The 14,154-nt window shown below is 37.2% G+C and overlaps 1 protein-coding gene across 1 annotated transcript in view; it reads right to left on the bottom strand.

Moving 5' to 3' along the window:
- The window catches only part of PCSK5 (proprotein convertase subtilisin/kexin type 5), a 400,552-nt gene that overhangs the window by 69,926 nt on the left and 316,472 nt on the right, over window positions 1-14,154 (bottom strand). Inside the window, exons 14-17 of the mRNA XM_026064358.1 lie at window positions 7,538-7,681; window positions 4,589-4,691; window positions 3,850-4,043; window positions 2,240-2,324 (exon numbers count right to left, since the gene is read on the bottom strand). Of these exons, the coding sequence (XP_025920143.1) occupies window positions 2,240-2,324; window positions 3,850-4,043; window positions 4,589-4,691; window positions 7,538-7,681 (526 nt within the window). The remainder of the gene's footprint in view (window positions 1-2,239; window positions 2,325-3,849; window positions 4,044-4,588; window positions 4,692-7,537; window positions 7,682-14,154) is intronic.

Raw genomic sequence — 14,154 nt, 5'->3', positions numbered from 1 at the left:
GACCAGCAGCATCTCCCAATACCATGCTACAGCACAGGCTAAGAATAAATTCACAATGCAGGAAATCACCACCCCTTTCTGCAATAGCAGTTTGCTTTCACATTTCCATAAGAATACCAGTTCTGCATAGCTTGGGAGATTTGTCAAGATTGCAGCCAGAGGTATTCTGCCTGCGGGCACTTTTGAGTGATAGTACAAAATAGTAAGTAACAGAGAAGAAAGGAATAGCATAAGGAGTCACATTTCCATGCTTCTCTCTAATAGCTGTTTATGCTTTCGTGTTAAAAAGACCCTGCTCTAGGCACCTTATAAGCTACGGCTTCTCTGACATGTTTGCCATCTTCTGTGGAATGTCAGCTTTCATCCAATTCAGCCGTTTCTCTAAAAATGCCCCGCAGCTCTAGGGAGTGCCACCCAAAGTGGGTATTAATCCTGTTTTACAGATTGGCTGCAGAAAAAGTCGTGTGTGCTGAGCACCACTGGAAATTTTCAAGGGTGCATGTGGTCCCAGTATGGAAAAAAATGCTTAAATTAATAATTCAACAAATGTAGCGACACCTGCCTGCTTATTATTTTTCCTCAGTCACACATTCAAAGTGTTTTACAAAGCAGGTATCGTTATCATGATTTTACAGACAGGAAGACTGATCATTTGCTCAAGTTTAGTTAAGGGACCAATACCAGGATCAGAACTCAAATCCAGGTCTCCCAAGTCTCATCCAGCGCTCTGCTTGTAGAGGAGTGACAAGAAAATGCAGCACTTGCTGAACAACTGGGGAGTATGAAATTCATGTCCTGCAAGGCTCCATTTATTTGTCACACCCACACAGATGGTACTTGTTCAAAACTACCAAAAGCAGTCTCAGCCTGCTAATATTGCCCAAGAAAACATGAAATTTGGGATCTTTTATTTACTTTTTTTCTTTCAGTTTCTCTTCTCACAAAGATCAGGCTTGTCTCCTTTCTTCAAACTACTGTTTGTGATAATTGACAGGGAAATACATAAACTCATTTCCTGAGTAATAAATAAAATTTGGACGTAATTCTTTTTTAGAGACTGTGTCCTGTAAAGTTACAAAGTTGTAAACTTGGGTCTTCTGATATATTTTGCCTATTATAGGAACATCTAAACTGCTACTTTACTAATCTGATTTCACAGATACACAAAAGGCCATACTATGTCTGTTAAAGTTCTCCAAAATCTTAATATGGACTGAAAACTTAAATACAGGGGAAAAAAGGGAAGTAAATACTCATATTTCACAGAGGGTTTAAATAGACCAATGTTCTCATCCAGTCCCATGCTTTCCTTCCCATTTAATCATACTTGCTCTTTAAAGGGTCACTTTTAAAAAACAGATGTATGTGTAATAAGAATTGTTCAGGTGCATGAAAAAAATCTAAATGCAACGTATGAAGAAATAAAAGTTCCTTTACAAAATGTAAAGGAATCTAGCTATCGATGTCCTGGAAACAAACAACATTCAGCTTTTAGTAACTGAAAGATGAAAATCCACTTTGACAGAAGGTAAAAGCCCAGTGTTAAACATTCATAAAAAATCCAAATTCTGAAAGAAGAACCCCTGCAGATACTGAATGCTAATTTCATATTCTTTGTGGCATAAAGCCAGCACATGGCCCTTTACAAATTTTATAAGATTTTTGACCTTTGCCAGTTGGATCAAAAGGTCATTCATTCATGAGGGAGCTTGAAATGTGTACTGCTGCTTTGTGGATTTTACCTATCAGTTTCAAGAATGATTAAGTCCCCCCACCAAGAAAAAATATCCACTGCTGTTTAATACATGTGCACACTGCATCGTAATAGAATTGAGCCTGAGGTACCTAAGATAAGTGAGTGATTGGATGTATGAGCAGACACAATAAAGATAAGAAAATAGTTTCCAACTATCACAGGAATGAATCAGAAGGATTAATACAATTCACCAGCTCTACTGCTAAAAAATCCTTGATGGCTGCACTATAGGTCAAAAAAAGTGAAGAGGTCAGCTTTCCACAGGACTGTGGCTTTTATTTTACCTGAAATGAAAGGTCTTCTAAAAATCCATTGTTAGCCAAAATGGCACATAGTGGCACAAGAAAATACGTAAACAGCAATGAAACACATGAAATGAGGGCTATTCAAGGTTAAATAGCTATAGAACTTTCTTCCTTGTATATCCATTGACTCATAAGCCTCTTCAACTATTGTGTTTAGTGACATCCATCATTTTCTTACCTTAGGCCGTGTTTGCATTCTGTGCAGATTTGGAATTCAACACAAGTCTTACAGTTTTCACTGCATTTTCGGCAAACTATCTTACCTAAAAAGGAAAAAAAGAAAACCGCGCAGAAAAGCCTTGTCAGTTACATTTAATGAAATTATATGGATATATTATTACACGATTTCTTGCTTTTCTAGCTTGACATCAGGAATGGAAACAGAAAGCTAGACTAAAACAGCTAATAGCTAAAATAGCTGAATGCTGCCTATCATCAGCTTTTTCATCAGACTTCACGTGGCTTAAACTATTTCTAAATGTTTGAAGGAATAGGTGTACCCTTAGAAAAAGAACATGCTTTGAGGTTGTTAAAAAATCTTCATAAATATGTTTAATTTATATTAACAATTTATATTATGGACTTAAACAGTCTTTTCAAACACAGTGCTGAATGCAATGCGTTCCAGTGACCCTCTTGCAATTTACCTCTTATGCCTTCCATACAAGTAGCCTGTCCTGTCTTAACTCATCTGGTGTTCAAGGACACACCTGCGTGAACACTTCTGATCTTAACTAAGTCAAGACATAAATTACTTAACATCTGTCTTTTAATCTCAAAAACTCCCTCCTTGAAGGGAGATCTCTGTCTTCAGACCTCCTACCTTTTGAGATGCAGTGCTGTGTACCTCTCTGAGAAGAAAAAAATGATGTTCCCATTTAATCCTAAATTTTTATCTATCCATCTTGACTGGGTGGAAGAGAATTCCCCTCACTGTAGTTTTCAGACAGTGAAAATGGAAAAATAAAAGTAGCAGTCGCTCTTACTAATCCTCGAAAATGAACACAAATCTTCGTGGTACAGAAAGCAAAAGGCAAGGTATCCTGCTGAACAAAGTTCTTGAGCATATATTTATCTTTTAAGCATGTGCCTAAAGCTAACTGAAGTCAGTGGAGTTTAAGCCCATGCTTGAATGTATGTCTGAGTATTTTTACTAGTCAAAGTTGGTAATTAAACATGGGCACTCTACTTGGCCTACATCACAGGAGTAAACTGAAGCCAGGTGTCTCACATGGCAGAGAATTACTGCTCTTGGGTCACCACATCACTGCAGGTACTTAAGTCTGTCAAAAATATAAACACTTTTTATACCCGAGCAGCCTGTTTTTCCTTAGTGCACAAGTTCAGTGCCTGTGCAGGATTTCTCGGCTGTTTATTCTATGTACATAGGGTCATGGTGGTGCCACAACATTCGGGTTTGGGGGAAGAAGGAATACTTCATGTTCAGAATTAGGGTGCTGCCCATCCTGTCTGGAGTAGTGAAAACCTGCTCCATCCTGCAACTGACTTGTCCTTGCACTGACCTCGTTGTGCTGCTGTTACTCTTAGCCACAAGCAGAAAAGACATTCTACTGCAAAGTATGATTTTTAAAAGCTATCTATCAAAGCAGATTCCTAGATTAATTTTTGAGGAGATTCTTAATCACAATTGGCATCTAAAAATTTAGTAAGTGGAGTAGGATAAGAAATAAAGGTATGAACACATGCTTCCCTTGGTTGCAAGTATTCCAGCAACCCCCAAGATCAAATTCTGTAGTCCACAATAAAGAAATAATATGAAATACTAACTCTTATCGAGGTAAAACCCATCTGGGCAGCTGGTAACACAGCTATTGGTTACTTCATTCAGGTAGTAGCCAGATTTACAGGTCATGCACTGGTCACTGTGGCCTCCAACACAGGTTTCACAATTGGGTGAGCATTTTTTACAGCGTTTCTTGTCTGCATTGTAGTGACCCGGCGGGCAGTTCAGAACACAGATCCTGCAGAGAGCAGGGAAGAGAAGACAGAGTTGTTAATGAAATAACCTGCCACCACGTTCCTGCAACATGACTGCAAAGCAGAAGTATTTCTCAGCATTGCTGTTTTTCTGATGATCACCTGTTTACTGAAATGCAACCCTCCCAAGCACTGAATCAAGCTGCCTCTTCTTGTCTTCTTTTTCTTTCCCAACAGCATATGCTCTCTCACTGGCAAACCCTTGTCAGGCAGTCACGTGGTATCATTTTTAACCATCTACATCTCTTCCTATCTTGTTCAAACTCAATCACGGAAGCTGTAATAGCTATCACAGTTATATATATAGCCATCTTATGAAAAAATAATCAAGAGACAGGGAAATAATCAGAGAAGGGTGTTTGAAGGCTGTACTTTATATTCTGATTAGCTAGGTTTTTTCTCACTCCGAAGAAAATTTGTCAAATTCAGAGGAAAATAAATTATCCATGACTGCAGCAAAGAGAAGAGAAAGAAATTTAAGACATACACTGAGGAATCCATGAAGTAAAGATTTTTTATTTGGTCTTACCGTGTGTTATTCTTAGATTTGTAGTAGTAGTGCAGACAGTCAGTACAATGATCTGGTCCTGGCCCATCACACCCTACTTTACTGCATTCTGCATTGCAAGGACCTATAATAAAACCAAAAATCCAGGAGGAAAATTAACACTTCCCATCTGGTACTGAGTATCTTTTAAAACATAATATTTTAATGCGGAATTCAATTACTCCATTTACATATGTGATCTGAAGTCCAAATAGTAATTTGGCACCACTGAAAAGAAAAGGGTTAAGCAATTTTTTAGCAAGCATGGTATCCACTACAGAACCTATCAGAAACTATTTCTGGCTACAGACAGATTCTTTCCTCATGAATTAGAAATCATTTTGAATTTTATTCAGTGGCTGCTCTGGTTACTGAGTGGGCGACAACTGGTTTAGGTGGCTACCACAACCCATGAGCACCAGCCCCAGGGCCCCGACTCGTCTGCCTCTGTGCTATTACATGCTGCAAAAGCCCTGGCTAACACTTGCTGATTAGCAAATCTTCCATCTCACCAGAACCTCATCTTCACAGTTTTCAGATAGGTCCTTCCAGCTAAAGGAGGAGAGGTCTGTTGACTCCTGCCTTTATACATGGGAACAGGGCATAGGGGTAAACTTGTAACTATTTTAGGATCATTGCTGTCCAGCAAATGAAATGCCACTCTGAAATTCCTCTTAACACCAGGCAAGCCTGTAGCAAAGTGATTTATTCATGCAACAAAATCTGAAGAAGTGAGTGACCTTTACAGCAGAGATGTTAAGTTACACACATTGTAGGTATTATAGTACATATGCAAACTGAGATGACTAAGTGTCTTTAGGTAATTCATATAGCTCCCTACAGCTAGGATCCACTCTTTTACATTAACCCTCAACCCTGCTCTTCACTGCACCTACAACAAAAGACCAAGACTCTGAATACTTCTCCTGCCTCTGTAATTTCTGCTGTCCTATCATCTTTTCCCTTTTCTTTCCCTCCTAAAGTGTGGTGGTGATGACCAAAATGGACACCAGAGAAAGACCGCTATCTAGTCCGTGCCTGAATGCATCTCTTCCTTTGAAATATTTTCTTTTCTTTCTAAAAGCTTGGTCTCCCATTCCTGGGCTGTACGATGTCACAGAACTGACAAGGTAAAGTAAACTTCATTTCCCACTCCTCTTCAAGTGTTTTTTTTTCCTGTTACTTGTGATTTTTTGTGTGATGATGACATCCATTGTATTATTTAATTAGATAGCATTCTTGGCTTCAGTTTTAAGTATTTTCTCCCTATTACAAGACCCCTCAAAATATAATGGTAAAACTCTACAAATCACATTTCATGACAATTCATAACAAGCTATGTTTCAGTAACAAAACCGAAGTCAGCTCATTTTTGGTGACCTGTAATGTCTAAGCATTGTACTTGGACAGAGGTGAATGATGAAATTGAAGAGAGGAATGCCTGGAGTAGAAAATACCTTGCCAACCCTGTAAGATTCAGGCGACTGCCTCGAGGGACCTCATCACAGCAGCTTACAATAAAATTTTGGACAAGCTTTTGGAATGTGCATGCACGACAATGGACAAATCTCGGCATACTTTTCTCTACATATTTGTGTCTGAAAAGGGGAAACATATGCCTTTGACTCATGTGAGCCATTGCTTAATCATTTTGTGGATCTTTATTCACCTTATGGAAAACTGAGTGATTGTCAATTGCATTGGAAAGATGAATGAGCTACAGTGTTTTATAATATCTACTGGTAATGCCATCAAGAATTGTTAATGCCTTAAACGTGACTGATACCTAAAGAAGACTGTTAAGCATTGATTGTCCAGCACTGGTGTCCATGCTACCTGCGTAGCAGGATGAGAAAATATAAACAAGCAGTTTATAGTGTTTCATTACCTACCAAAATAAGGAGTTAAGAAGTTCTCAATCTAAAATAGGCACTGGGGGTCTGATGTGCTGTAGCAGGAGATGGTAATAACAGAAACTTAAGATTCAACAGTCCTAACCATCTAAAGAAAGCTCCTGGCACTGCTGGATTACATGTGGGAAACTGCCAACTCGACTCACTCCACAGCACTAAAAATCTAGTTCTACTAAAATCTAATGTAAATAATGAAAAACTTCTACAGGGATCAATGGAAAACAGCATGTATATAGAAGACAATATTATTCATATACACATATCTATCTATATATACACACACAAACATATACACACACACATACAAAAAGCAGTGCATTCTTCATAGCACCTTAACTGTATGTTAAAAATATATAACTTCTGTGCTTATACAATAATGACAAAAACGCATATGTAACTTTAAATTATTAAACAAATAATTATGATCTTAAATTAAGAAACCACTTCACTGAACTCACACCACTCCCACCCCCGTATGGTAAAATCCTCAGGTAATTTTATTTTGAGTAGACATCCTGTCAGCACCACGTTTTAGCCTCAGAATATTAATTTTCCTATATATAATTACTATAAATCCTGCATAATTAGTATTAGTTGTGCCACTGAAATCCTAACTAATTAAAGGAAATATAAATACTACTTTGTTCTTTTAGTCAGAGAAGATTAACTATCGGTGTTGTTTCTATTTCACTAATTTTAGCTATTTATCTGTAATTTTTTTTCTGGCAACTTTCAATACTATCTAATTGTTTCCCAGACAAGAAAGGCCACAGATCTTGCTGTGGGGTCAGAATCCTAGTCTTGAATTAACGCAAAACCACCAAGAGACACAAAATGTGGAAGAGGGAACATATCAGATAAGCAAGTCAGAGTCTGGATAATGTCTGACCATACCATTGACAATACAAAGTCCTATGAGAGAAACATCTTATACATGCAGAGTTTGAAGTTACTCCTTCAACCTTTTATGTGTTCAGTAAATACACAGAGTAAATGAATGATACTTCAAAGTACACACCTGAATAGTCATCTGTTCCATAATCTTCTGTAGGGTCTTCAACCGGACTAGAGCGCACTCGTTCCACTTTTGGAAAATCATTTCTTGGTGAGTAAGGCTGGATGGATGTTCCATACAGTACTAAGGACCATTCTTTCAATTTGCCTAGAAGTTAAATATTTAAAATCTAGCTTTAGAAATTGCTTCCTATTTTCTCTGTCTTACAGAAAGATATCACTAGTAAACATGACTTTGTCAGTAGGTATGGAAGACTTTGCATTTCATCTAAGTGTCTTTAAACATAGACAGCACAATCTTTGCTTTACTACAGATTTGGAAGGCTTACTTTATTTGATTGGATTTTCACACTGTATTTTATTTTGTTCCACCCTCTTGTAGGTCTACTAAAGGTCTGCTGCACAAGTTGAACTCAATAAAAACAATAAACAAAAAAAGTCTGGTCATAAAGTTATTCAGAAAATTTTTATGGAGTTCAACAAGGTGAGTTTTTGCTCCAGATTTCACTTTTCCTCAGAACATTAATTATCCAGTTTTTATTATTTGACATCTCTTAGCTAACTAGCTACATACTCAGAATTCTGACTTAATAGAGGGGTTACATTTTGGTTAATACTCAAGAGTATTTTTCATTGGCTTACAGGATATATCTTGATGAACACAAAAAAATTTCTTTTAAAATCTCCATGGTAGAATGTCAATGTCCCCTCCCAAAACAGCATAACTTCATATTCACTTGGCCTAATTATTTGGCAGATACATTACTCCATTGTCTGAGTTCGTCACTATTATTTTATTCTCTCAGCACTCACTCAAGTGAAAGAAAAAATTGTCTGCTTGCCTGAATCTTACTTTTTTGGCAAGTTTTTTGTGGAAGAATGGAAAGATAAATGTGTATCAAGTCATCAGTTCAGGCTGTCAGGACAAGAGGTGTGAACTTGCAGCCTCCACCTCCATGTCTTTACTCCCCAGTGAATTAATTCTGTGAAAGAACAAAAGGATTCAGGCCTCAAATAATGCTTAAGGTAATGATGCATGAAAAATACATTCCTGCTTGAGAAGGTGGAAAGCAAGTTTGGCCTTACCCTGTTCTCTTGATTCTATTTATCTGTGTCAAAGCAGCAAGTTCTAAATGTCAATTTCTCATCGGAAGAGACAGGGAAGAGGGGAGCTGGGAGCATTTCTTTTCTAAATTTGAAAGATTCTATTTTTGTAGGCTGTTCTGTGGTTAAAATACTCTTCCCTTGAACTACTGATTTAGAAAAAATGTAATCCAGGTAAGCCTCCCCACAGGAAAATCACTTAATATACTTTCTGTAAAATTAAATTCAATGCCACTCAATACCTTGTTGCTTGGGCTTTTTCAGCCTGTGCAAGCAAATTACTTTGACCTTTATTAGAATCAAGTTATTTTTCTGTATTTTCCCAATGTCATCTGGTATCCTCTGAGGACATGACCAAAACTGAACATTATCTCTCTGGTTTTACGTTCATCTGCCAAGCATTAAGCAACAATAACCAAAGCCACGGATTTCACTGAGGAACGACAGCTAACTGACAGATGATAACCCAATTCTTCTAAATTGTTTTATACTGGGGTTTTAAATTGGGGTTAAAGATGGGAATAAAACTGCTATCTCACTGTCTCTGACAATCCAATTTAATCTTTATTTGATAGAAATTTCTACACTGTATATGAAACCTTCTCTGTTCTATACTCAATTTTAAAGAAAGAGTATAGGCAAGACTCTACATCATACAACAGTTGTTTCGCACAGTAATTTCCAACTTCTTGTAGCTGAAGCAAAACATTACTTTTAAAGAGACTTTCAATCTTGATTTTAAAAAGTATTTGATGAAGAACCTCTTCTTCTCAAGAAGAATCTCTTCTTCTCAAGAAGAACCTCAGTTCTTCTCACCTTCAACCTTCTTCTCACCTCTTGCCAAACAGCTGGCTGATCACCTTGACTGTCAAACTCTACACACCTTATTTTCTATTTGTCTTTTCCTAGGTCTAGCTCACAGCCATGAAGCTCTTTAGTTCCCACTAGATTAAAAAAAAACCCAAATCACATATTTTCTTCTTGTATAGACACTTAGGGATCAAGTCACCTCTCAATGTTCTTTAAAGTGATTCAGCTGAGTTCTTAAAGGCACTTTCCTTTTAGCAAAAGAGTTATACAGGGAAGTCGTGTTTAACTACACAAGCAGTCATCTCTATAGCCTTTTCAAAGCTACAGCTTCTTCTTCTCCGCATGCAATCTCTGTCCTTTTTGTGATTTAACCCACTTCTATAGCATATTGACCACAATATATTGGATGCAATCAAAAAATATGTGTTTTACTAAGTTACCCAGACCTTTCCATCCTCATCGTTATTTTGCTCCAATGATCACAAAACTTTCCAAGTGTTGATTTTATATTTCTTCCAGAACACTGGTAAAAATATCAAATACTAGAAAGTAATATCTGCAAGGACCCACTAACAGGCAAAGGTGCTCCTCAAGCAGAGTGTATGGTTGTGTATGGGCTTCACACACATGGAAGGGCTTGTACCAACATACCTGCAGCAAGGATTGGAGCCTTAAAAGTATATCTAATGCAACAGGGCAGTGAGGGAAATAATGCAGGGTCTCTCAGGAGATTAGTTTCCTTTTAAGAATGGTTCAGTAAACAAAGAGAGAGAAAATTCATGTGACTTGCCAGCAAATAAATGAAGTCTGCCTCAAGGCAGGTTTAATCTGCACAATGAAAATATTTCAATAAATAAGTATATACACATACACACACACTTTTATAATGAATAAACAAAGTGTGCACATTTGAGCCAAAATCTTTCAATTCCCATTTTTGGCTGATTCCATCATTTAGTTTGGCTACAATAATCCCTTACCCTGCTTGTATTTAGTACATAACAGAGGTCCCACACTGTATGTATAGGAGAAAGGGTATGTCGCAGTGTGTCACAGCAAGCACATGTCCGCCTACATAAACTGTACAGAATTAAATGCAGAAATCACAGGCACTATTTTTATGAACTGGACCCTGCATTTCTTTACGGGTAACAGATGTGGCATTACCTTGCTAATGCTGGGATATGATGACATGTTGGCTCTTTGTTCTCAGTTTGATTACAGGAAAACTGCAGCTCTTAATTATAAGACTTTATAATAGCTGAACAAATACATGCACACACAGAAACAAGAAACAGGCATGACGGTGATATCAGTGTGATAAACTGCAGGCTATGGTGATAAAGTGGAGAGGCACCATAAATCATATTTAAGCACCTTTTGCTTACTTCACATTCTGTTCAGCGCAGAGACTAACCCTAACGTGCCCAAACGGCCGGGTTTATCCACTACTAATATATGGCAGGAACTTTCAAATTATTCTGGGCAGAAATGTTATGGGCCAGCTTCCATCACAAGGCAAGCACTACCCTAGAAACTGGGGGACATGTCACTAAAGAGGATACAATGAACCAGGGCCCAAATTCACAGCTGGATTGCATCTTGTAAAATACAAATGCATGTCAAAAACTAATGAGTCTAAAACAGTGTTTCACACTCAGGTTAAGAGATAGTAAAGAATAAATTTTCCAGCAGAATTCTTTCAGCACAGTAGCTTCCTCCACCACCCTTGGCTTGGCAGGTCTTCGTATCTCCTGGTCTTACCACCCCTTTTCCCCCAGAGTTTAGGCTTTCATCCTCAAGGAGCAAAGAAATCAGTCCCACAAAACTAGCCACTGTAGTGCTGGGAAGAGTATATATGAAGTATTGAAATCACTAAATCCATAAGACTATATGGCTACTCATGTTAAAAAAAAGTTTGCAGAAAACAGGCTTTAAAGCGTAAAGCTGGAAATGTAGCTGGTCTCTTTTAGACTGTCCTGGTGACATAAAAGGGCTGTAAATGATGTCTGGAGAATAGCCCAGGTGGACAGCTTCCAAAATGGCTCTTTTCTAAGCCTTAATACAGGGAGCATGCCAACGCAGGGAAAAGAGGGGAATAGCTGAAATGTGTTGCTCTCTGGCTATCTTTCCTCCCTGTTGGATGAACCACTGGGTGCCGGTATACACAGCAGTGAAGGGCAGCCCCAGCTTGTCCTTCAAGCCAGAGAAGCTCCTGGCTCCTTCAAAAATAACAAGTATAAGACACAGTAGAAAATCACTGATTTTTCTCTCTCATTTTTTTCCTTCAACAATCTGATTAAATGTAAATCATGTAGTTTTTGTGTAGCACCTCTCCTCTATCAAATTCAAAAGCACTGAAAATTCTCTGAACACACTAAAAAGAACTGTATAGTTTTGCCCATAGTTTATGACTGCTCTTCCTGATACATTTAATGAATACCCCTATCAGTGTACTGGAAACTCTGCTCTGCTCAGCATTAACTGATACAATTAATATCATTAGCTAAGAACCTGTCACCAGTGTAAAACCAAGTTGAGAAATGATCAGTGTGGATAAAATGAAGTGAAAACTGAAACACTGGCAGTACTCCTATTTTATTTCAGACCTCCAGAGGATGATAATCAAAATTTTCAAAATGCCGTACTTAATGTTAGCCTCTTGAGTACACAGCTAACATTTAAATAATACTGACCACCCTAGAGTTACCACAGACATATATAAACAACATAGGAAGTTGTTTGCTGCTCAGCAATTTTGAAAATCACACTGCTTATTTAGGTGTTCAGTAGGGACTTATGGGCCTCTTTTTACATGACAGGCTTTAACAACTTTGTCTTATGACTGCAGGTTTAGTCTCTTAAAAGGGAAGATTCAGGTAATGCAGATGCAGTCAACTAAGACAGGTAACAAGCAAATTTGATTACATATATTTATTTCTTTCTGGAAAAAAATGTGTATATATATGTATATATATGTGTATATATATACACACATATACATATATGCATATAAATATATGAATACATATAAAAGCAGAGACACTGCCTATCTGGCCATCTGTTGTACTAAACAGAACATAATTCAGCCACCCAATGAAGAGCAGAAATAAAGGACTAAAATTCTCATTCAAGTTAACACCATTGATTTCAACAGCAGTTGGGTGAGGCTGATCTATGATTTGGATTTTCAGAACAGAAAATCATCTAAGAAGCATTAAATCAGGACTTCCATTTTGTCATAATATTGAAATGAGGGCATATTTTTGTCCAAACAAAACTGTATAAACTCATTTGAATTTGGCCTATATACCGCTTGGAATAGGGAGGAAACAGGATCACCGGACAACTCCATGTTCACACATTAGAATTCCTAGTGTGCCTTGGCTTTCTCTAAATCACTGTGAAAATAGTCCTACTGAGTTTGCAAGCTTTAAGAGGGAATAGGACAAGCCTCCCAGGGCAGTTAACTCCTTTGAGAGAGACACATTTACCTTGAATAGGTAAATGGCACATACCCTTCATTTCAATCTAACTAATTTAACAATTGAATCAAGAGGAAGAAAAAGCATTCCCCTCTATGGAGAACATCTCCACAGCTGCTGGCAGAAATATTTTTGGGCCCACCTTTGACAAAGTTGAACTGAAACAATTAACCTTTATCTAGCATGGCCAACTACATGTACATATTCTATAATGCTAACTTTTCTTATTTTAAACATATAGTTTTATGCACATTATTTAGCATTTAGCATAAATTTTCTTTATTTGTGCCTTTTCATATACTAGAAACAATAAAAGTACTTATTATATTTAGCGAGGGTCATTCAAATATTTTTAGTGACTCTCAATAACCTAGTCATTCAGGAACAAGCCTATTTAAAAATCCCCTATTGTTAAGCTCACAAATATATGTTTTTATGGCTTCAAATTCTTTATTTTGAGTTAATATCTGTATCTTAAAAGGCAGAATTGTTTTTTAGCAAAACAATTAGAAAATCCTGACTGTTTCATGAGTTTACTTAGCTGCCTGAGGTGTAATGTATCTTGTAGTTTATTGAATTATAAATTAATATTCTACTGGTATTGTTATGGCAATCCTAACCATACTTTATAGCAGAACTCTTATAACTCATTTTTAGATGTCTGAAAGTAGTAATCAACTAGATTTGCCACTTTCAACGCAATATTATAGCTTGCTGACATGCTGTCCAATCAAATATATTAAGATTAATAATTTAGATTAGTGATAAATAATTTCCAATACATTAGTAGTATTCAGCTAACAAACAAAGAGATTAAAACTCTTTAATCTATATTCCTTGTTGATGTAATATATACCTTTCCTTATTTTTATTAAAGGAAATCTTTATGGAAATTAAATAGATGGGTTCTTAGGGTTTCCACCTATTTTGATGTGAGGTCCCAAGGGAAGGACTGTGTTCAGTATTCATGCATAACAGTGGTATTTTTTTTCTGTGTATAGTATCTCTATTTCAAAGTGGGTCTCAAGGCTGAAATTTTTGGTAGGTCTAAAAGGAATTATATACTTGTGTCTCATAACCAGCAGATAGGAGCAAGCACCCACTCCCATGAGTCTCTTTGGAAGCCCTCGCCTCAACCTCCATTTCCTTTGAGGTATTCATACTGAAATTTCTGAATGAAACTGAACTATGCAGTGGGAATTAAAAAAACAGAGAGTATCTG

Source organism: Apteryx rowi, unplaced genomic scaffold (assembly GCF_003343035.1).
Source record: "Apteryx rowi isolate R43461 unplaced genomic scaffold, aptRow1 scaffold_214, whole genome shotgun sequence".
Lineage (NCBI taxonomy): Eukaryota > Metazoa > Chordata > Aves > Apterygiformes > Apterygidae > Apteryx > Apteryx rowi.
Note: the sequence above shows the minus strand (reverse complement) of the source record. Positions and strands in the feature narration are given on the sequence as shown.